Source organism: Pyxicephalus adspersus, chromosome 3 (assembly GCF_032062135.1).
Source record: "Pyxicephalus adspersus chromosome 3, UCB_Pads_2.0, whole genome shotgun sequence".
Taxonomy (NCBI): Eukaryota; Metazoa; Chordata; class Amphibia; order Anura; family Pyxicephalidae; genus Pyxicephalus; species Pyxicephalus adspersus.
Window position 1 is genome coordinate 40,745,791 of NC_092860.1, and position 25,862 is coordinate 40,771,652.

Below are 25,862 nucleotides of genomic sequence, written 5' to 3' on the forward strand. Positions count from 1 at the left end.
AGAAATGTATCGTTTAATAAAAACTAAAGTAAAACTTCAGTTTTCTTATAACACATGAAAAGCACATACTGTTTACCATTGTAGGTGGTTACTTAAAAAGTGCCAGGTGGTGTGCCTGACTAAAAGGGGCCAGGGAGAACAGTTTTTTTCCAGCATAACTTTATTAAATTAAAATGGAATGGCAAGGGTAAGAACCACTGTCCTGTTTTACTAACATTCGTGCCTCTGTTAAGAGGGGGCACCTCTTGATTTCTGTCCCAGCAGAGGATAAGGCTCCAACAATTTCTACAAATAGTGCCTTGTTGCTGTGTCCCTGCTTACAGAATGAATGGATCATTGACATTGTATAAACCAAATAGGCATACAATCTTAATTCACAGCCATACCCCACTGCCAAATAAGTGGAAAATAAGTAACCTGTTGGTATATGTTTGGGTTGTAGGAGAAAGCACACCAGAAATGTATACATTGCACATAACAATGCTATCCACTCTGAGAGTAACACACCCAGGAATTAATTCTAAAAAATGTCAAACCTCACTGCAAGATAGTGGAAAAAAAAAACACAAATTTTAAAAAAAATTTGGAAAAGTGTTTTTGAGCAGTGGGAAAGGACACCGCACTTTCCAAGCCTGGATAGCCAGACTATGTGAAGCACTTGGCTAAACATAAAGACATAGGGGTCTATTTATAAAGCAGTCAGTCTGACATTTAGCAACACTCTTGACTGGAGAATTTTCCAGGCCCATGGGTTTTAAATGATCGATTCTCCACCAGAGAATGTTGCTGGATGTCCGATTAACTTCTTTATAAATCAACTCCATAAAAAAGCCAAATTTCTGATTATCCACATGCAGAATTGTGAATGTTAATATTTTGTGTTTGCTGACTTTACTTTCCGTAAAAGGATAGCTAAAGGTTTGTTGGTAAATAGGGTTTCACTCACTGAACAGGGTGAATAAAGCCTTTACCATACTATAGGATCATGCTATCACTTTATTCTGCAGCGACGGCAGAAAAGGAAATTAAAGGATCAGCTTCACTGATTTCATGACCTGCGTTGTGCTGTTTTGAACAGTTTGCTTTTGTAAATGACACTTCCACAAATCCCGGCATGCCTCCTAATTATCACCACCACAAACAAGTAAGGTTCTTTCATTCCTATGACACACGTAATGACATATGCGTTATATTCTCCACTTTAACCATCCAAGTTGATACATGTTTACCTGGTCTGATATGTAGAAAATGTGGTTACCATGCCAGATGAGGTCTTGGAGTCTTTGTTCACTACCTAAGCAAAGATGCTTCCTCGCATGTCCCTTCTTGTTGAATTTTTGGCTTTGCTTACAAAGGTTCTCTTCATTTAGACACATTTCTAAGCACATATCTTGTTTGGAGTTTTAGTACCAATGCTCCAGTGTTATGTGGACTAACAAAAGGTTATCTGTGTCAGTGAAGCCAATATGATATCAATGGCAGATTAAAGTGTTAAACATTGTAAATAAATAACCAGCATGAAAAATGTTTCAATTATATCCAAAACAAATAACTTTTTAAATATTTAAAACGTGATAAAACACCCTTTTGTTTTTTTCACCCATCCCCTATCCTCTTGGTTTTTTTTTTCATCAGTGCCATCCCTAATGCTTGCAGTGACAAACCAGGTTTTTGCTGTAGCTTCTAACCGCTATTATATTATTATGCTCTCCCTGATCACAATCCTTAAATTGTTTTTTCTAGAAGCCTGTGGAGCTCAGGAGTTGTGGTATAGTAAAGTGCTCAGCCCTTGCAAATATTGTGCTTGACGATACAGCAAAAACTTGCTTTTTCTTGCGTCTACATTGGTGTTTCTCAACAGGGTTCTGTGGAACCCTAGGGTTCATCCAGAGGTTGCTAGAGGTTCCTCGAATAATAGGCAATTTATGGGTTTCAGGTTAGTTTTACAGATACCAACAATTGTTTTGGCTGTAGGGATGACATTTTTCCCACTGGGCAGCAATGTAAGTGGGATTTTTCCTACTGACCACCACACTAATGTACTGTGAGCTGTAGATATGGTAATTATAGCAGAGGTTTCCTAAGACTTGGGTTCTGTGGAACCCTAGGGTTCATCCAGAGGTTGCTAGAGGTTCCTCGAATAATAGGCAATTTATGGGTTTCAGGTTAGTTTTACAGATACCAACAATTGTTTTGGCTGTAGGGATGACATTTTTCCCACTGGGCAGCAATGTAAGTGGGATTTTTCCTACTGACCACCACACTAATGTACTGTGAGCTGTAGATATGGTAATTATAGCAGAGGTTTCCTAAGACTTGAAAGTTACTGCGAGAGTTCCTCCATGTTAAAAGTTGAAATTCCTATGTAGCCCAGTGGTACAGTGTGGATGAAGATTCACAAATTCCATTTGACCCACTTTTTTTTCTGGACACAGTAGGTTCTATTGAGATGCATTTTTGTTGATGGGCCAGATTCGGTTTTTATCTGAAATTTTTGTTCGAAAGCATGCTTATGGGTATTGCTAAAACAGGAAGTAAATGACAGGGTTTGCTTTACTTTACTACCCCTCCGAACTGTATACTTGGCTTTTTTTCACTTTCTTGCTACTCTATTCAGAACCGAGGGCTTTATTTATAAAACAGAAAATCGGACATTCCCTTGTGGAATCTTCCAGGTCTGTGTTTTAATGTCAGTAATTTATTCCCATCCGGGGACTTTTCTCCTGGTGACTGAATGATGTGGAAGGGAGATTGGTGTATCCTGTTGGGGAGGGCTGAGGATGAACCTATTGCTTTGACCAGTGTGCTAAAAGAACAGGCTTATTTTCAATGTAATGGTATATGTAGGAGGTTATTTCCTACTTCTAGAATCAAACCCCATAATAATGGAAAAACATATTATCATATTCTTTGGATTATGTGGCTGACATGTTGTTTGCCGTAGACTGAACTTCAGCCAGTGTTGTGACATCTCAGCATGCACAGTTAGTGTTGTAATGGACTGAGAAAAACGTCAATAATCTGGTATGAATTACGGAGTCAAACTTGCCTTCTTTTACACAACAGTCTCATTTTTCTATTTTTGTCCGCTGTGTTTTTCCAAATTAGAAATGAATGTTTTAGCTACAAAACTATCATTAAAAATGAAAGGGAAACATGTTTTAATCTGACTGTACCTTTTTCTTTGGATTTCCTAACACCTATGTAATTCAAGTAAACTGTGTAATTTTATAATTGCAGAATTGGTTGTATGTTGTGTGGGCAGTTCATAGAAAGATGTACCAGGCTCAAGTTCAGTTTTAAAACTTTCTGATGTGGATGTAAACTCAGACACAGTTTTTGTTTTACCAGATTATTATCTCTTACTGTTTGCTAAAAGTTTACTGCGTTTCCTATTGCTTGTTGTGAAATGACCTCCTAGCAGTTGCAGCTGCAGGTAATACAATTTCAATGTCTATTGCTATATTTATATATTCGGGTAATGACATAATCATAATTCCAATTCAGTACTTCTGAATGCTGACCTAAAACGCAAAAGTCTTCATTGGTTTTTGTCTCTTTGTTTCTCTGACAGTACATTGCTGTATGTTTAAAGAGCTGTTCCCACTGAGCAATATAGAAGCTTCTGTGAAGACTACAGTAGTTATTCTGAATTAATGTTTTTTTACTATCTTTCTTTCTTTACTATACTTTGAATCGGACTGTAGGTAGGCCTCCTAAATACAAGACAACTTCCTTTTTCAAGTACAAAGCTACAACTTCTGATACTACTTTTTGCAATGATTGTGTTTTTTTTCTCTGATGCTCAGTCAGGCTACTGGGTTTTCTTTTTCTTTGAATATTTGTCTACAAACAAAATTATTAATAAGAAGGGTTCCTGTATTAAAAGGCAAGCTGTCTTAGAAGTGTGTTGAGGACCCTGGTAGTTCTCAGCCATGTTGGTATAAAGAGGATGTAAACTATTCTATTCTACTCTGCTTTTGGGCACAACCTTCAAAGAACAAGTCACTAGTATTGGCACCTTGCTGTTTATACATACCCTGTTACTGACTTATCGTACCTTTCTCTGTTCTGTATCTTTTTCTGACTACCTGGATACGGATATGGAGGTGACCATCATGGTGGAAGAATGACATTTTGCTTTCTCATGTCAGTCCTGTCCTGGGAATTTAATGAGTGGTGGAGTAAAAATCGGGAAGCTGCAAATGTGCAGAAAGCACAGATCCACAGCAAGGTCAACATTGTGCAGCTCAGTTGAGACATCTTTAAGATTCATTCTAGTTCAGTTGAATCTAGCAGGAAAACTTTATTCAGACCGACTGTCCTCCTTTGGATATAGGGCAGTTACAATTCCTTAAAATTATGCTTTTATTCCCGGCCGTGAAGTATTGGCCAACAGGTGTTCAGTGAGTGGGTAGATGGTTGTTCCAGTCCCTGCAGCTCAGGAGACTGGGATAGCAATTATGTTTGAATGTGAGTCTGTTTTTAAGGTTGGAGCTTCTCTTTATATGGTAAAACAGGATATGTTCCTATAGACTACCCTGTTTTTTAATGAAGTCCCACAGAAAGGATAAGGTTAGTATAGACCTTGCCTTTCAGCGTGGCTAACCAATCACTTGTCTGTTTCCCATAGTAATTATTTATCTGTGCAGCACAGTCATGGATTAGGACCCCATGAAACTTTGTTAGCTGATAAATGTAACACTTTTTTGTTTAAAGCTGCCATTCAGCTGGCAAAACATATTAACCTTATAAAACACTCCATAAAAGGTGATTATGTTTACTCTGTGATTTACTCTTATGTCAGTTGTGGTTGGAAGTATATTATTTGCCCTGAGGCAGTTACTTTGCACAGGCCTCAGTTATACAGAAAACCCCTTCCATTTTTAAATGAAGGAAAGTGAAGACTGCCAAACATGCACATTCTTTGGCCTGCACCCAACATGAATATTCTATGTTCTTTGTTGTTGCCACTAGTTCTCCATCTGCAGCATTGCATATGTAGTTTATTTAGTGTATTCTTCCAAGACCCGTGGTTATGTGGTAGTATATGACATAATTATCTTAACTTCTAAAGAAGCTTGTTTAGCATTCCGAACATAAATGTGTTTTGACAAACATGGCATTTGAGATTTTGTCTTTTTTTCCTTTTGCCAAGCAATACTGGTTCTGTTTTCTATCCCCCATTAAATAAACCATCTGTCTCCAATTCACCAAGTGTTTTGTCAATACATTGCCTATGTTTTTGCAATCCCCATTTCCAAAATTTTGGACTGATAAGGCAATGTTACTGTGCGGTGACGGGTATAGATGTTACTGTGTGGCTCCTGGTGGCTTGGGCTCCTGCACCACTGCACCGGTCCTTTAGGAACCAGCCTTGAGCTATTTACAGGGGATGGCAGTGACCAATACTGAACAGCTCACTGCAGACCCCCGTCTTCTATTTACTATACTTGGCCACGGAAGTGATAATGGCACCGCAGTCTCATCACCAGTCTGAACAAAGCCCAGCTGTACCAGTTTACTTATTAATCACAACAAAATTATTTTATAAATATACCATTTTCTTCCAATTTGAAGCTTTCCTGTACTTGGTATGAATATTCTTCTGTCCTGCTCCCCTCCCTTTTCTTCAAGTGATCTCCACTCAGAAAGAGGATTAACCCGTCTAAACTCTGATCTTTCTCTTCTACAGAGATTATCTGACAATATACTTAAAAGACCTAAAGTGAAAATCATGTTGCATCAATAAATATAATTATAGATCACTTGATTTAAATTTGAATATCATTGCCTTATCCCATCCACCCCTTAGCCTCTTTTTATTTGTGCTTTAAATTTGGGTAAAACAAAAAATCCCCATCTTTGCAGTACTTGCAAATTTCTGATATCTCATTTCCTTAAAAACAGAAAATAGATTTAGAATTCCCTGCCAGCTCATGTGGCATGGTTAAACAGAATATGATGTCACATGTTGGTTGATTGAGATAATGAATTTTATTTTCAGCTTTGTACAAAGTACAAATTTCATGCTGTATGTTGTCTTCTAACTGCAAAAGTTTTCCCTCATCTAAGGCAGACCTATGTGACACTTATTTTAGACTAGAGCTGTTGAATATATTAGTCTTTGAAGCTAACACTGGAGGATATAACATTTTAAACCAATTTGCAACACTTTCCCTTGTACATTGGCAGTACGTTTCCTAGGATGCCACAGACATGAATATAAACAGTTCATTTGGCTGTGCTGCAGTCTGTTTCCTACTGTGTTTGCTTTTATAGTTAGAAAGAAAAATAAAGTGTCAGGCATCCATTGTCCTGTTCTTAAAATACAGAGCGCTAAGTGGTGTTTAGGAAAGGGAAAATCTATTCTACATTTGTCTCTGTTTTCAGGTAGAATGTAAAATCTGGCATCACAAGTGTCCTAAAGGGTAAGTAACAAATTTTACCCATTCTTCCCCTTTCAACTAGGCTAGTCTAACCCCCGCTCCTCCACCTAGCCTTGGGATACAGACCCATAAAACCCAATAGGGGCTCTAAAGGCATGAACGATTAAATAAATTTTGGCAAACAAATGTAGCAAAGACGGGAGGTCATGGGCAAAGTTGCAAGGTAAGTATGCATCCAAGGTGGGGTGCTTATTTAGCAAAGTGATTTGGGGGCAGTTAGGTGCATTTTAAAATAAAGTGCAGGGATCCTTTACCTTTATACAGCTACAATAGATGTTCTGTGTCAGCCTTTCAGATAGAAGGGATAACTTCTAAACTTTGATATAGTAACACCGCCCTACCACCACCACCATCACCACCCTTCAACTTCATGTGTTCTGGGCTCTCCTGTGCTACATGGGAGCCTGGAATGTTCATAACCATTGTCAGGATGGAAGAAGGCATAACAGTAAATGTCTCAATGTGGCATGAACCTTCAAACACTTAAGAACTTCTGGGTTCAGAGCTGTCAAACCCCCAGCCATTGTTCAGTAAAAGGAAAGGACTGCACACAGTTTTTTCAGGCCATTATTTATCATTATCTCGAAACTTGTGAGTTGTAAATGTTTTTAGAATGTCGCCAAATGTACTAATGAGTATTGGGGTTTTATGCTACACACTATTTAAAGGATGTACGTATTTGATATATAGTTACTTGACACAAGTTGCTTTTGGAAAGCCATGCACAAATAATGGTTCCCAACCTCACTTGAATATGAAAGCTGGAGACTACAGTTGAACTCGCAGCAGAACTGTGCAGTTCACTGGGGTTCTGAGATCACCCTTTTGAAGTTAGGAAAGGCAGACATCTTTGAGAATTAATTTCCTATTAGCAGTATGAAGTATTAAAACAAGAGCATGAACATGACAGCCAGGCAGCTAGCATTAGCAGAATGGGATGTAGTAAATTGAAGCCTCCATGCTTCTTGGGGGAATGGGTCTCCTTTTATAGTGGAACTAAACCCTGCTATACTCACCTGTCCCTGGTCTGTAGCAGGGCGCCACTATCTTCTTCCTAGTTGCAGTCTTTAACCTTCTTGATTGGCTGGGCTGGAATGATGAAACTTCTTCACACAAAAATACATTCAGTCCCAGCAACCGCGACTGCGATTGAGGAGGATCCAACATTTTTGATAACTCCACAGAGTGATCAAGCAGGTAAGAATACTTATTGCAGAAGGAACATGGCCTGTCACTATTAGCAATAAAGCCTTGCCTGATGCCTAATTTTTTGTTCCACTTTAAAAATGGGGAGAAAAAGGCTGAATCATCTGTTTCATTAAAGGATTACCCCGTAGATCCCCCAGTTTACCATAATATATAATTGGTGTTCATTATCACTGCAGATGCACTGAAAAATTATCTTGAAATAAAAAAAATAAAAAAATAATTGTTTCTATACTTATTTTTATTGTATGCAGCCGATGGGTTAAAAATGTATATTTGTGAACATTGTTTTTTATGTTCAAGTAAGTTTCAGGCTGATGTGCAACACTTACAAATCCTCAGATTACTTTTGTTCTTTAAACGACTTGGAACATTAAGATCTTGCACACAAGGTATAATCATGGATTAACCTGCTTCTTTAGTTTTCCAAGCATGTAAGTAGTTGTTTTATTGTACCACTGGAGCTCTTAATCGTCTTCCTAAATCAACCCCCTTTTTTTTTGAGTGGGTGACATAACACCCATACTATCGTGCAGCAGAATTTTTTAGTGAATCTTATTTTCAAGGCATTTCAATTCATGACAATAGGAAGTAAAGGTATACCTGCTGCCTTTTAGATTGAACTATCTGCCTCCTAGAGAATTATGAGTAAATGTATAAGTGATTTGTCATTACTATATAAATCAGATGTGTCCTGAGGGACCCATTTGGCCTTTCAGGTTATGCCGTTGGCACTCTATGCCAATTTTTTATTCAGCCTTGGCTAAACGCAGTTATTGCTTTTTAACAATTTTTATTCTTTGGCCATCTAAGTGCCCTAATTGGGATCATATCCAATGCCCTATAGTTCATAAAACAGCACTGTAGGTTAGTTGGAGCATGACATTCACTGATTGATCAACCTTCTCTTTTTTAGACATGTTTTTCTTTCTTTTTTTCTTTCACACTGACCCAATAAGAACTGTGACATTGACACAACTTGTTATAAGATGTCTATTCCATCTATGTCTCAAACCAGTTCAAATTGTGTTGTGGTTTGTACTTAGGGTACATTTGGCTGTAGAACAATAGTCTTGCTTTAAAGCCTATCTCATCAGATAAGCTAACGACTACCCTGCCCCCCACTTGCCTCTTTTAACAAACAAAACTTTTTTGTTTTACTTGCCTTTAAAAAAAAAAAAAAAAAAAAAAAGATATACACATCTAAATCCATTGGGTGAATAGTGCTGCCTTTCCCCCATAAACAGGACAGCACCTAATGGTCCCCTCTTCCTGGCATCATCACTGTTCGCTTTGTTCTCCAACGAGGAGAAGATCCATATGGGGGCAAGTCAATAGAAAGTGTGGGCATCATGCATGCAGTGTTGTGGACACCAAAAGAGGAACCATGACGAAAGTAAATGAAGGAGAGTAGAGGATCAGGGAAAGGTGTATTTTGGATAGATATCTTGGGTCTTTGGCTTTTTTTATTGCAAACACTGAGATTTTAAACTGGCACATGCATGTAAAACTGTGTGGCATGTAAGGTCTTCAGAATGTCATCAAAATGCTGTGTACACATGTTACAGGACTTGGAATTTTCTATGACCTGTTGGCTTTAGATCTGCTGGTTGCACAGTCCAGAGGTCATAGACTTTCCACACTTTACTCCTATTATGTCATCACACATTTATATTTGCATAAAGGGGTAGAGCCCATAAGTTTTCTCAAGTAGACGGCTTTTAGCACAAGGGTTTTCTTTGTCTTCTTGTTGGCAATCAACACACGCAATATTAAACAGTTCTGTCATTAGGCAGTTCACGGAAGATTTTTAAAGCTGGACTCTAGGCGGATATAGAAGACAAAAAATGATGTAGTGCTTTAGGTACAGGAATTTGGTCTGGTATCAGTTTCTTGCAGTCCCTGTACAGCAGGGTTCAAGTGTGAAAGAAAGAAGCAGTACAAGGAGCCAATCGGTGCATATACTAATAGACTCATCACTGTGCTGCTCCTCCTTTTACTGTCCATTCTTAGGCTGAGGGACTGGACATGGTTGGGATAGTTTCAGAGAGACTAAAGTCATCCAGTAGCACAAACATATGCTCCAGTGAATATTGTATCAACTGTTTTTAATGTATCTTTTAAAAAATATTCATTCCAATTCCATTTTATGCTAAGTTTTCTTTCTGAAAGTTTTCTGCTTTAACATAAACCACCGAAAGTTAGAATGAAACATAAATTACATTAAAACATTTTGTACATTCCTATAAAGCTGAACTGCCAGTAGTGTGCATTGGGAATTCTTTGCAAAGTGATTTTTCACAACTTTCTTTAAGCCTGCAAAGTGATCATAAACTTCAGTAGTTTCCTTTCTGTGTTTTCTTTCTGTTTAACCAAACCAAAATTGAGTTTCTGTTTCATGATTTATAGAGCACTTCATCAAAGTAAGAGTTGTGTTAGAACATGCTTTTTTCATTCTGCTGACCTCATCATATTTAGTGTAACATTGGAGAGTTCAGCTCTAAGCTGATTACTTACGGTACTTTTAGTATGTCGTGAAATCGTTCTTTGATGTGGTCAGATTTCTTATAACTTGCTCTGGGAACATTTCCCATGTAAAAAGCTTGTTTCTCCGTGTGTGTGTGTGTTTTTTTTTTTTTCTTTTTCTCCTTATGTTTACTATGTGATGAATTAAGTGGTTAAGAGACGGGGTGAAGAGTTTGCCCTCCAGGTGTCACTTTAGAGATTATTATATTTTCTCAGCATTAGACAGGCTCATTTTATGTCTATGGGCACCCACAGACATTTTGTTTAGATCTAATAAATATTAAGTGCTGATGATGATAATGCTGATAGACATTTTCATAAAAACTGTTTAGAAGTATTTTTTTCACCCACTAATCTAAAGTCTTTTCTCACCCTGTCTAGTACCATCTTGCAGCATCCATGCACCTAAAAACATGCACATCACAACCAATGCTATGTTAGTATCCCCAGCAGATCTATTTCATCCAATGTACTTTCAAGAGGGAGTAGTTATATTCATTAATGGATAAAGGTGGGACTTGGTGGTCTTAAATTATCCATGTACATGTATCCTAAAATAGTCTTCTGATCCATCAATTTCCAGATCAGTTCTATTCTATGATCCTGCATAGATACTTTTCCCTCCCTTTCATGAAATACCACTGGTGTAATTTAAAATGGATCCTTGGACCTTTGCTGCCTTTCCCTTTAGTTTTGGAAAGAATGGAGAAGTGTTAGAATTTCTTTTAGGTCTTTTTTTGTTATTTGGGTTTACTATGAAGATTTTTCACATTTTTGGCTTGGTAGCAGCCAGTCTTACCTTTTGTAGTTTTACTACAGACTAAATGTTGTACTGGGACTCACAGTTCCACAGAAATGAAACATTCTATGACTAAAAGTTCTACAGTGACAAATAAAATGTCTGTATACTGTCCTAAGACTGTCATTTTGGCAGAAGAAATGCAAGTGCTGAGACTTATATGGTTTATTGTACTGGGTGCATGAATAGGTCATCTATGTAGTTTGTGCTACAAGGTGTATGCAGCAGGTGTAGTTAACCTACAGTCTCAGTCCTGACATACTTTAGCTACTGGATTTTTAATAATGATCCAACAGGAAGTCAGGCATTATTGTAAGAAATCTTGGATTTGCAGAAGCCATTGCTGCAAAGTTGGGGATGCAACTAGCTGAAATGCGGTGTACTTGGGCCCTTCACATCATATTTTCCCAGGGCCCCATTTTTGTTTTCTAAAACATTGATTAACTAAAATATTGCATGACAGTGTTCTCCCCAGCCCCTTTTAGCTGGGCGCACCACCTGGCACTTTTCAGTAACCACCCGGCTGCTTTTATGTGGCTACTGAAGAGTTGGGTCACAATACAGGGGATCTGCCTACAATTTCTTCCCACCCGGCTCAAAAAAATTCCTGGGTTGAGCACTGCATGATTTAATACCTATGGAACAGTTTTGATATATACTATGATTGCATTTGTCCACTGTATTCACATTGCTTTTCCTTTTTGTTTTGTATTGTTAGGGGTTCCTTTTCCAAAGAATTTCCTGCAGATCTGCAAGAAGATACTGTGCAGATTATTCCGTGTTTTCGTCCATGTATACATCCATCACTTTGACCGTATCATAATCATGGGAGCAGAAGCGCACGTCAATACTTGCTACAAGCACTTTTACTACTTTGTGACAGAACTCAACCTCATAGACCGCAAGGAGCTAGAACCATTGGTAAGAAAAAAAAAAAGCTCTGCCAGTTATGTAAAATCAGAGACTTGTTCATTTTGGTAATACTGTTTGTGATTCCTCCTTGGCTCACAAATTTTGTGGGCACATATACCTTTTCTAGGATGTCCTGGTTATGCCGTTATTGTGAAATAAGCTACTGTAGAAAAAGTTTTCATCTCGCAAAGCTAGAACTGTCATCTAATATGTAACCCCAAAACAGACATACAGACCTACATTATCTGTTTTTAACAACTTTTTGATGATTGTCACCAGTTCACTATTAACCCCATCCACCCTTGGTAACTTCTCTTTAGCACCCATCATTGTACTGGCTGCACTTGATATTTGTCATTTATCTGAACATAAAGGATGGTCACAACAATGACACATAGCTGCAACAAGTCTCCCCTTTCTAATTAACTTACTTTAAACTTTTTCATGTCCATATCCACATATTTCCTAACTGTATATGGCTCCTGTCTCCAGCAGCATGACACTCACCTGTACTAAGGTACATCTTCCCTCATTGCAGAGGCATCAATTTAACCTCCCTCTCTGTGCGGTCTTTGTCCAACACTTTTCTTTCACTTTCACCACAAAACATTTAATCTGCTTCCCAACAGCACATATTTATGTCCTTATAAGCATGTCTCTCTCTGTTCTTATCAACACATTTATTTAATTTCCACATTATGTTAACCCTTCTGTCTCCCATAACAGCTACCTGGGCTACTGTATCTGTAGTTAAGCCCTTGAGCATACACTATTATCCAAAGATTATCAACAAATATCAAATCTAATTTGTCAAATGAGAATTAGATTTTACAGTATACTTACATTATAGATTTAAGTATAGATGATTGCACACACTGACTATAAGACCACAATTTTCACTGGGAAAACAATGTTAGTTAGGGACTGCTGTACAAAAGTAAGATCAGCCTATGATTTATATTGTTGAATTGCACTAGATTTGAAAATAAATGGAAAAGGAAAGTTTACAGTTTGAAACAATACACTGAGATCTTTTATTTAAACCTCACTATTTCTAAATTATATAATGTGTATTGGATCTTTCGGTGGACTTTTTTCAAGAAGCTAAAACAAATGTCCTGTTACTCAAAAAAAATAATAATTGTGAAGATACCAAACTGCTCTATAATCATAAGTGTTATATTTTGTTGTGTACCCTCCTTGGCCATTTCCTCTGCTTTCTTATGTGACATTCCTGCACATCTGGCCATATCATTGCAACAGTGCTCTGTGTAACTTAAACAGGGAGTGTTGATGTCCTAAAGCTAAGATTACACAGATGGCCTCTGTATATTTCCTGGGTGTCTGACAGCCGCCACTAGCATACTTTTTCAAAATGAACAGGGTTATCATAGGCAAGATGCTGCTTACAGTGGCTGCACTTAGGAAGTGGTAACTCTCCCAACTATGTGTATGAACTAGCCCTTAGAGTTTGGGAGAACACACAAAATACGTGTTACTGTTTTCTTTATGGAGGTGATGGGTAATGATTTCTGGTAAAACGCTTTGAACTTTGACCACTCTACTGCTTGTGCACTATTTGTTTTGAGAAGGTCTGAAATCTATGGCATTTACATTGTGGTTGCTTTCTAGATTTACAAGGTAGAGGGTCTTCTTTGTTTGGTCAGCAGCCAAGCCCCACCTTCTGCACACCATGCTTCAAACAAGGTTGCAGCACTATATAATAAATACATGACCCTTGTGGATCAGGGTCTGAGCAGGTTAGGTTAAACATAGTATAATAAAAAATGTAGCTTCAAGATTCTCCTCCACTCTTTACAGACATATAGTCAGTCACTCAAAATATATTTTTTTTACCAATTTTATTTAATGTCCATTTTGGCTTCTATAAATTCTTTTTTGACAAATCTAGTACTGGTGATATTTGCACAGGTAATGCATCCAATTCCATCTTCAGTGAAGGATATTGGCATTAGCCGGGTAATGAATTTTTTGTTTATGGATAAACATATATATAAATGTAATTGTATTAATTGTTTCTCTAAAATTAAAAATGCACTAGTATAATTAATTCTTGAATTTAATTTACAAACTTCAAAGTGTCAGAAGTCTTAGACAGAAGGAGAGGCTGTTTGTGTGAAGTATTGTATCATCATTAAATTTCTCCTTGGGCTGTGTATGTGACAGGTGACAGCTTAATCAGTCATAAACCAGAACGCTCCCTAATTATTAATGAGAGCAGTTCAGTCCCAGGTATAGAGAAATGCCTGCAGTCATCTGTGTCTTCTTGTCTTCCTGTTCTTTCATGTGTTCTTCCTTGCCGATGTTTGTAGTTAGTCTTACACACAGTGCTGATCTCTGTATACAGGTCATTTGTCAGGAAACAGGCTGATCTGTTCTGGTAGTAGTGGCCGAAGCGTCATCATATCTAAAATCTTTATTCTCAGTAATGAGACATCTGTTACTCAGTGCAGGAAGTGACAATTTTTTTACTATGTGCACAGACAGACTAGGACTTTAGTATTCTGCTTGGAAAAAGAAGCTGAATGGGAATGTGCAATTATTATACTATACGGTTCTTGTGGCTTTAAGGACTTATTAGTTCTGAAGATGATGCTTAGCTCATAATAAATATACTGTGTTACTGAGTGGTATCAAGTCTCATACTTAAAGTGGAAGTACACCCAAAACAATAAAAATCACACTTACCTTCAATCACTCAGATCAGTCTATCCGTCGGAAGGTTTCTTCCATCGGGTCCCTTGTCGTCCCACCAGGCACCAACATCTTCTCCTCTCTTGTTCCGCGTTCTTTCTCCTACGTCTCCCGATCTCGCAATGCACAAGCACAAGATCGGCTGATGTAGATTGGGAAAAAAACTTGCATTCATTCTTTATCGCCTAGGCCAGGGGTCAGCAACCTTTACTATCAAAAGAGCCATTTTGCCTCCTCTTCCACTAAAGAAAAATAGCCTGGAGCCGCAAAACATAACACAGTTTATAAACTTTTAAAAGTTTTAATATTTTTTTAATTTTACCTGTTACAACAAGTCTGCATGTGTAGGCCTACTTTGAAATAAATTAAACACTGAACTATGCCCCTAGAAGACTCCAGCTTCTAACGTATCATCCTGTTACATTAGCTGGAGGCTTCTAACGTAACAGGGTAGATTTTTTTGATGGGCAGAGTTCTTTATGTTCTGACGATGCCTTAGCGATCAAATTTTAAGGGGTGTTAGCCACAGGTGTCCCTCATTTGCAGCTTTAATTTTGTTCACCTGTACCCCCCAATCTTGAGTAATTGGGGTTCAGGTGCTAGAAGCCTCCAGCAATGTGTAACAGGGTGGATTATTTTGATGGGCAGAGTTCTTTATTTTCTGACGATGCCTTAGCGATTCAATTGTAGGTGGTGTTAGCCATAAGTGTCCCCCACTTGCACCTCTATTTTGGTCACCTGTACCGCCTCCCCCCCGTTCCAGAGAAATTGGGGTTCAGATGCTAGATGCTTCCAGCAATGTGTAACAGGGTAGATTTTTTTGATAGGCAGAGTTTTTATGAATTTTTAGGAGGTGTTAGCCACAGGTGTCCCGTACTTGCACCTCAAATTTTGTTCACCTGTACCCCCTTCCTGTTCCAGAGAAATTGGGGTTCAGGTGCCTCCAGCAATGTGTAACGGTAGATTTTTTTGATGGGCAGAGTTCTTTATGTTCTGATTATAGCCTAACAATTAAATTTTAGGGGGTGTTAATCACAGGTGTCTCCCACTTGCACCTACATTTTTGGTTTTGTACATCTCCCCATTCCAGAGGAATTGGGGTTCAAAGGAGGGGGATGTCATTGTACACACCCATTTGTACACGCCCCGTGGTAGATTTATTTCACTGGTAGATTTTTTTCATTAGAACACCGGATAGGGAATCCCCCTCCTCCGCAGTGTCTTGGGAGGAAGGGGATCCCCCATCAAAGATCTCCCCGCGGCAGCCGAAGGGAGCCACAACAAGGAGGCTGAAGAGCCGCATGCGGCTCCAGACCCCTGGACTAGGCAATCAAGAATTTGGGGAACTGCTGCTCCCTTTATTTTGTTTTGGTTTTTTTTTGTCACTTAAAAAAAACACAAACAAAATTTTTACTGTAAAAAAAAAAGGGTCTTACCCTTCTATGTAAAGTAAAAAATTTAAAGAGTTAGGTACGCTTTAAGTGTGAAATTTTAAGCTTTACACAAACTTTGCAGGTAAAATCTTTACATTCTAAAAGCATTGTTGGGACTTTCTTAGCATAATATTTCTATACATATGGTGATCTACTAAAACATGACATTGTGTATCTTTAGCCAGGACAGACTCTGTAAAACATATGACCTTTAGGATCACTAGAAACTTCAAAGGATCATTTCTTCAGCTTAATTGGGCAGCTTCATGCATAAACATGCACACTAGGGCCACATCTATGTTTATATGGGCATGTTTGACTATGCCTGTGTAGCAGGGAGTATATAGGCACAGACAGACAACCCAGGACCTGGCTAATCTTGAGAGAGCAATTAAGATCAAACAATGTTTTTGAGCAGTCTGAGAAACCTGTTTCTCAAACCTGAGATCAATTGATCAGGTATTTTTACTGATGTCCATACCAAATTGAATGTTGCAGAAACCAGATGAATTCAGCTAGACTCGGCATGTCTATAGCGATCACAAACGTTTAACACATTATTCCTTTTATATATGCGGAAACTGTTGTAAATTCTTTATTGCTCCCTTTCTGATCTTGCAGTTCTCTTTAATTCCTAGGTAGCAGCTGTGAAACTCTGTGTCAAAATCTACTTTACTTACTTCCATGTCCCCTTCCTTCATCCATCCTTATGCAGCTGGTTAAAGTGACTTAGTATTTCTATTTATTGACCTCTCTGGATACAGAGAGCCTATTTTATAAAAGCTCTCCAAGGCTGGAGAACATACACTTTCATCAGTGAAGCTGGGTGATCAGCAAACCTAGAATGGATTTGGTCCAGGATTCAAAACATGTTCTAGCAAATGGCTTTGAAGAAATCCATTCCATGTTTGCTGGATCACCTAGCTTCACCCATAAAAGTGTATCTTCTCCAGCCTTGGAGAGCTTTTATAAATCAAGCCCTGAGTCTGGATAGGTCTGATTTCTATTTCAAGTTTTCATACCTATTTATGGATTCTAGAGAGCTGTGACACGAGAGAGAACAAGTTAAAAAGATGTAACAAGATGGGACCTGAAAGGAAATGTCCTTATGCTTACCTTCCTTCTAAATCCTCAGACACATTTCCAGGTTCTGCTGGCCCCTTTCCCCCTACAGGGCTCAGTAGTGACCTGGGAAATGATGGAAGATACCAACAAGGGTTGCAGACACCTTACATCCCAAAGGTGTGTCTTCTGGTGGCTGTAGTTCTTAAACAGAATAGATACTGCAGGACAGCCAAGTAGTAGATGGCCTGGTTTTTGCAAGTCCTGCTTACCTATATTTTTTAACCAAGCAAAAAAGTCAGGACATATGCATTATTGGAAAAATAGCTAACCGTTTCCATTTTGTAGCCTATAGTAAAAAAAATGCCCACTTTGACATATCCTGCAAGCTACATTTTTGAGATCACAAATGCGTGTTGTTTTATAAACATTCTTCATTAGGCACATCATACCTGATAAAGAGCCTGATTTCAGTCTGTTTTCAAACTTGAAACTTTTTAATGGCCACTTCTAAAAACTCTGAATAATTTTGGTTATATGCTGATTATGCATAAACCATTTGTTTACATTAGCATTCCCTTTTTTTTACAAGTCTTCCACTATTATATTCATCTTACAATATATACATCTAAAAACCATTGTCATTGTCATAGGTAACCAAAGCAATAGTAGTTATTTAGATATTCTTGATTCTTATTTTCCCAGTGAACATGGGGATATCCTGTATTTAACATTTTAGTGCTACAAGTGCCTGACAACTGAACCAGTATAATACACATGCAATGCTTAACCGCTACTTGCAAACAGTTGGACAAAACATCTATTTAGTGTACAAGTGCTGGTTAGTCATTGGGATAATTACAGTTTATGTTTCACATCTGGAGCTTTAATGACTAACCAGCTGTATGTCTAGGGCAGGCGTGGCGGACTAGCTTTTCCCCACAGCTGCTTTCTTTTCAGAGTCATTGAGTTTGAAATAATGGACACTAAATGTTACTGGGCTTTCGAGTAACTGTTGTGTGCAGATTTACAAATAGAAGCTTTTTTATGGCATGGGTCAGTAATTTGCTTTGTTAAATCAGGGGAAATAAACAACATATGCTTTACTGCTACATCCCATGTCCTTGGTGCACAGTTTGCCTCTTCAGTGGCTGGCATATGTTAGGTATGGCAGTGTTTGTGTGTCTGGAGGATTGATGTTCTTGTATACGGAAGGTAGACCGTGCAGGTTAACTCTGTGTTTTGTTTGTGTTGGAAATGTGTCAGTTTGAAAAATCAAACAAATGTTTTGCATGAAAGAGAAAAGAAATCTGGAAGATTCTGATTTACTGCAAATGTTTACAGTAAGAATTCATTTTAGAAAAACGTAATTGTAATATGTTATAGAGTACTGGCCCTTAGATGTGATGGCCTCATTAGTTTGTTTTTTCTGTTTACCTGCAGTAACACATTTCCTGTCCTAGGGTGACAAACTTGCTCACTGTATTTTACCTATGAAGGACAGTGTTTGCACCCTTGGATGGGAAGTGTGTCGGGTCTACAGAACAGAACTCCCCCTCTCATTATCCCCATAATATAGGGGAACCTAGGTGACTTGTAGGTTTGCAGAGGTTTTGAGATAACATAGCACAGAACACAAAACAGCACTGGATTGCTGGCAAAGTTTAACATATATAACAAAACACTCAGTTGTTTTTATTTAATATACTAAGTGGCAGTAAATAAGAGAACATTATTGGGGTTTACATACATTTTTTTAAATTGAATTCTAATCCATAATTGAGAGTACTGCTAAATCTTTCTATTTGTAATTCATACAATTCTGCAGACAGAAAGGTGACATCACTTTCTTTTAATGGGGTTATGGAATACGGTGGTGTCACTTTTCTGCCTGCAGCCTACGGATTAGTGAAGGAGAAACTCCAAAAGCCAAATTGCGATGCCCCTTGTGTTCTCATCCTAATAAAGAAAGGCATCAAAAAGATCAACATGTGATTAAGTAATTAATCCCTATTAATAAGGAAAAAAAAAGGCATAATTACATGTACACATTAATGTTATGTAAACAAATTTGATATTTAGGTTTACTAACAATTTTGTGAATTTATTTGGTAATGTAGTTATATCTGCTCCTTGAGTTTTTGATATTACATTTGTGGTACTTGTAATATTACCTCATCTTGGCATAGGAATAAATCATGCTTTACTGAAGGGAAGAGGGCAACACCGCTGCCGGGAAAAATATGTTCAGAGGCAAACAGGTGTACAAGGTATGAACACATGTCTGGGATTTTAAAATCCAAGTGAGATCATTCCACAAAATGCTTGGATGTGTTCTCCATTTGGTATAACATTTTTGCCCTGATTTACTAGTTGAGGATCATCACAACAAAACTGTGGAAATATTACCTTTATATTTTCTGTTTTGCAAATTCCTGTTTGATTTTATTAGCATTTTCTTTGCTCCTGCCCACCAGGAGCACAGTAAGTTACCCGGTGGTTCTGGGTACAGGGGGGCATGTTACTCACTGCCATCCTCTTGTAGTGATTGGCGTCTTCTTAGTCCAGTGCTGTAAAACAAAGTGATATCTATTCTGTATATAATAATAAATATATATAATAAAAAATTATATATAGCTTTTTAAGGGAAGGTATACATAGAAAGGATTACTTACAGGACAAACACCAAAAGTTCCCTTTATGTTTACTGGCTAGTTAGTGCAAGAAAAACAATTACACATTTCAAAGATTATATATATACTCAAACACAGTTCATACACGTGCTAGGAAGTCAAAATGGCAAGAACAGCATGACAATTTATTTTGTTATATTTTCTTTACATTCTTGGCTGGTGCTTCGGGATCCAGTTTAAGCCAATTTGGAATGTGCTTGTTTAGTTATAACACATATCTACACAAAACCCATTTTATGGTTGATATAAGTCCCACAGAGCCTTGGAATGCACCAGAGTTGCCCACAGAGATGTAGGAAGGAAAATGAAACGTTTATTGTCTCATAATTGTGTGAGTTGGAAATATTTCAGTAGGTTCATTGTAATCTGCTGCTATCTTCTGGTATCATCGCAATGCTTATTGCAGATAATTTACATGTTTCCCATATGAAAAATTATTTATATATATATATATATATATATATACACAGTATATATGCCAATCACCAAGGGTAAGGTGAATAAAGCTGGTTGTTTTATTACAGTACCACCTGTCAGAGTATTGGATATTATTATTAGGTAATCAGTTCCTGAAGGTGATGTGTTGGACGAAGGATAAATATGCAGGTATCTAAACTATACAATGCCTAGACAATTGGAACATCTCCAGCGGGCTCCAATGTGGTGTGCATGGTCTCACCAAAAGTGCCCAAAGGAACAACCAGGTCATAGATAACCAACGTTCATTGATGTACCTGGGGGGAAGCTAGCCCATCTGGTCCGATCCCTCAGAACACGCATTACATTGCTGTTTTCGGTGTAAGAGGGGAAATGGCTTCCCCTCTAGTAGTCCGAGTACTGACCTTGTCCACTGCCAAAAGCTCCCACAATGAACAAAGGAGTAGGTCTTTGGGATTTGTTGTCCAGAACATTAAAGCTTTTTTGTTCAGTGGCTACATTGTGAGTGTTGCTGGATTGTTACTAATAGATTGTGAATCTGTCTGGGGATTGGGAATACCTTTTCCCGGCTTGTCTGCTTAATTCAGCCTCCAAGGGGTCCCTTTAGAGCTTCTGAGTGGCTCATAAGTAGGCATGTGAGTGTCAGATCTCCACTATGGGGCAATCGAAAAAGTATGATAAATTACATTTTTTTAAGATCATGGCTAGGTGCATGTGCATAATTCACTTGTCCATGAGATGTTAGCAGAACCTGGGTGATCCAGGAAACCTAGAATGGATTTCTAAATCGTTTCCTATTTGTTTGCAAATGTTTTTATCTGTTTTTAATGTGTATGAATGTGTTATTTTATATCTATTTACACATATTATATGCAACTCTTGCTATAGAGAAGTAACAGCTGGAATCTGATTAGTTGTGATGGGGAATGTAAGCATTTTTCTTCCCTCTAGTTTTCATACACAAGGTTTATTACTGCAAGAATAAAAAGAGACTTTTAATCATGTGTGACCAGACACGTTCTCTCGCACTCATTTCGCTCATTCTGACAAGTAGGCAGTTTCTGAAGAACTGAGCAGAAATATAATGGAGGCATGCTGCTTTAAGTTATGTGTTGTGCAACCCAGCCACTCAGTTCTGTGTTAAGTGCTTATCACTGCAGTCATAATTCATTGCATGCTTGAAGAAACTAGAGATCAAAGAGAACTCTAAAACTGCACAGCCGACTGCAGAACTATTGGGCTTCTATCAGTCAATTTAATGAGAAATAAAAAAGCAGCATGCAAGATGGGCTGGTAAGAAGAGATTTGGAGCTTCTGAAAAGTGTGGGAGTGGAGGATGACATGATTACAGACATTCAGATGTGGACTACGCTACACACCAAACATTTGTTAAAGCTAATGCATTAGAGAATTAATGTTCTTATACCACCCGCTAAGTGCTGTGGTTATGCTGCAAGCCATTAAAACCGTATCTGCCATTCTGAATGCCAGTTTCTTGAAAATTTGTTTCTTAGCTGTACCACTTAATGAATGTTGTGCCCAAAAGCTCCTGTCTTAATTTACTAATTTAAAAGAATCTCTTGGTTCCTGATATGTCCAAAGCTGAGGCTTCTGTCTATTGCTGTCACAGCCTGACTCCTAGGGAACAATCCAGGTGGAGCTAACCTGTGCAATATTATAAAACAGGATGTGCCAACACCATTTCCAGGAACTGAGCAATGACAGCATCTAACTCTGGCAGAAAGCTCCAGCTGGGATTGATAACCCATTTCCTTTTAGTTTTTTCTCCAATATATCCTTTTTGTAGCTCCTTTAATATCATAGCAAAGCTACAGTTTCACTTTCATCACACTTTCATTTTCCCTCTAAAAACCATTGCTAGTGCTAGGAATATATTATGTGACTCTCTCTAAATGGAATGTGTCATCTATATTAGGACATATTTGTCTATCCCTTGCAATCAACTATAAATATCCAATGTACAATTAGTTTCTTTTAATAATTATTCTGTACTGATAGGAAACCTCTTGAGAAAAATGATTAGCCAAAAAGAAAACGCCTTGACCAGTAAAATTTTACTTAAATATTGATCAAAAATGATTAACAGAAAAGTAATTTCTCATTGATTTTAGATACATTTGATCTTTAGTCAATTGAGAACATTGCAATGTGTATGGCTAGCATGACTTTTGCTTGTTATCATTAATTTTGTTAATTCTTTTTACCCTCCCCAACATTTCCTCTCTACTAACCTATAACTGCGCCTTCTTCTTTCCAAGCATTGCTACTCCAACTCTTATCTGCCCATTATACAAACATTCATCATTTGGAAACCGCTCCCCTACCCCTTCAAAGGGGTCATTATACAACCTCATATTGAACAAATATTGCCCCAGAATGGTATCAGTAGATCTGGCCAGGGTGCCAAATGAAGAAACTGGTTCTCCAGCTTATGTGTTTCTCTTTACTTTCCTTTACTCACCCTCACACAAAAACACCCCCCCCCCACAAAAACACCCCTGTATGCTTGCCTCTTGCTGGCACTTTAAAGTTCTCTGCTACACAAGTCCCGGGGCTCCACTTTCTCAGAACTGGAGACCTCTCACCCCCAGCTAAATCTAAACACCCCACCCCTGGTTCACTGCATAGAAAGTCAAATGAAAATCATAAGGAGGTCAACTGCAGGTCACATGCACATGTGGCCTAAGAGCTACAGATGATAATGTTGATCTGGAGGCATGGGATGCATAAACACACAAGAATAAGTCACAGGGAAGAGAAATCCCACCAAAGCTTTTAGCAAATGTTACTATAGCCTAAATACCCATGTACAAAAGTTTTGAAGATCCAGACTTCATGCATAGAGCATTTTACAAACATCTAAAACCTATGATTTACTCTTAAGGATTTTTCAGTAGAAAGCCTGCCCTGAGACAGGTCGCCATGGCCTGCACAAACAAATCATGTTTCTCTGTGTGCAGTTTTATATTGCCTTGACTTTCACTGAATTTTATCTTGAGTTGAGCCATTTAAAACCAATATTTTTTGTATTTGCTCACGAACCGTCTTTGTTCCGGAACACTGTTATAGGTTTTATCTTTGCTTATATCTTTACAGTAAGCTTAATATTCTAACATTTATGCATGGTCAAAACACAAAATAAATAATAACAAAAAATAAACACAAAGAAAATATTTGGTACTGTATACAGTTTCTGCTGCTGTTTGTTGTATCGTTCTTCTGCTGCCACCTAATGGATTTTTTTCAGAATGTCATCTACAGACTTAACAGCATTCAATATTCGGATAGTTTTTTTGTTTTTTTGTCCAAACTAAATATGAAGGTTGATTTTATTAATAAATGATGCTTAAACATTTTTTGTTATTATTTTTATACTAGTAGCTATTTTTTTTATTTTTTTTTATGGAAAGCTGAGACCTTAACAAATAAAGCATATACAGGTAGTCCCCGAGTTACATACGAGATAGGGACTGTAGGTTTGTTCTTAAGTTGAGTTTGTATGTAAGTTGGAACAAGTACATTATTTTAATGCAATTAGGACAGATGTTTGTTTAAACATATTATTGGGCAGCTTTGTGTCAGTTACGGTATAAAATCCTCACTGTGAGTTAATCACAAATAAGCAAAAAAAAAAAAAAAAAATCTTTATAGAGCCTAGACATTATTAACTTCTAGAGCAAGCTGTGCTTTGATATGCAAAAAGAAACAACTGAAGAGTTTGTCTTGGTCATTAAAGAGTTACAAGAGGCTGCAGAAAGAGCTCATCCCCCTAAAATCTCCTAACCTCAGCTGTGTTTAGCAAAAGATTTCTTCTGCAAGTCATGCAAACCTCCCCTCCCCCCATGAAGCCTCTGTCCTGCACACAAGCGAGCAGGGGGGCCCTGTTCGTATCTAGAAGTCGTTTATATGTCAGATGTCCTTAACCCGGGGACTACCTGTATACAATTTTAATAAACTTTATTTTTTTATATAACAAAATGTGTAGTGTGGGGATACCAAGGCTAATACAGTAGTTGAAAACTAACTAGGAGCGTTTTATCTAGGCGTTTTATCTATTTTTTTTTAAATACAGTAGTGTACATCAGCAGAGGGATACCTGAGGAGGAATTCTGGCAGTGAAGAGATGAGTATTTTAACACAGACACCTTGTTTTTAGGGCACACAATTTATTGTGTAGGTGCAGTCATTACAGCGTATCTATAGCCTGTCTAGCTTCCTATCTGCCTACATTGGACACTAGGGGATATATATATATATATATATATATATATATATATATATATATATATATGTGTTCTGATCAAGGGAGACAACTTCCCGAAATGTGGTGGCTCTCGGCAATAAAAACTGGATATGGGTTCTCACATTTCTCCATTGAAAGCTAAAAAGGAAGGTTTTGATAGTAGCTACACACAGTCTATTGTTTAGGCTTCCTAAATTATATATACCATGTATAGTGCTTCACCTAATATATTTTTTATTTCTCTTTTACAGAAAGAAATGACAGTTCGGATATGCCAGTGAAGGATGATGGCCTGGAGTGTCAGATGAACTATCAGCCTCTTTATTATAACATATATATTCACGGGAGACATATAAACATACAGATGTCAAGCTGGACTAAAAAGCACACAGCTTCATCCATTCCTGGATTGTTCCCAGCTTCTGGACTTCACTAATGCTGCTAAGACAACTCCATAAAAGGATCAGACCATTTCACATTATCTCCATGGATGACCATGACATGATATACATTATGTTGTACTATGCCCAAATGTTGCTGCATAGCATGACCAATATTCAGGGTTTGCAGATGAATTTTTACTATTTTTAATTGATTGATTTTTACTAATGTTTGAATTACATTACTTTCTATTTTATGTAGAACACTTTGTACTACTCGCATTACTTTTGAAATTTTAATGAGGAGCAGTGACGATGAATTATATTTCTAGAAATGAGGATAAATGAGTTTTAAATTTGGATTTAGGGATAAGTCTGATATGCGTGTGATTAACAATACAATGGACAGATGTAGTGTAATAAAAGCTCTCGGTGTCCTTTTAGTGCCTCATTTTCAATCTAGCACTAAATAATTTTTTTTTTTTTTTTTTTACTAAATGTTTTTTAAACTCTAATCTCTTTACAGTTTTCCCAACATATTGCCATTTTCCCAGTGTAGCTTGGGAGGGAACAGTCCATCAAATGCAGTTCTGAAAGGGAATATAAGAAAGTGGTGCAATATGATACAATTATGAATTACTTTGTGCTCAATAATAGAAAGCCTTATAGTCTGAGGTTCTTAATCTTATCTAAAAGGTTTTTCTTTACGAATATTCTAATTTGAAGAATTATCACCATACACTACTTTTTTATGTGGATTAGGCCTTTTTTATTATATAGGGTGAATTGGATAAAATATTAATATCTGTGTTTACTGTAATCTGACCTGGATTTCAGTTGTATGAACCCTAAGGCAGCGTACACATGTTCAATTAGTGTTGCTGGAAACAATCTTTTCTGATTGTTTCCAGCAAGAATATAGTGACAGATGAGCGATGTACACACAGCACAAAAATGTTCTATGGAAAGGGGAGGGAGGGGGGAG

The 25,862-nt window shown here is 37.7% G+C and overlaps 1 protein-coding gene across 1 annotated transcript in view; it reads left to right on the plus strand.

The window, feature by feature from the left end:
• The window catches only part of MOB3B (MOB kinase activator 3B), a 48,171-nt gene extending 22,857 nt beyond the window's left edge, over positions 1-25,314 (plus strand). Inside the window, exons 3-4 of the mRNA XM_072404315.1 lie at positions 11,699-11,901; positions 24,749-25,314. Coding sequence (XP_072260416.1) covers positions 11,699-11,901; positions 24,749-24,778 — 233 coding nt within the window. The 3' untranslated portion in view covers positions 24,779-25,314. The remainder of the gene's footprint in view (positions 1-11,698; positions 11,902-24,748) is intronic.
• The last annotated feature ends 548 nt before the right edge of the window (positions 25,315-25,862 follow it).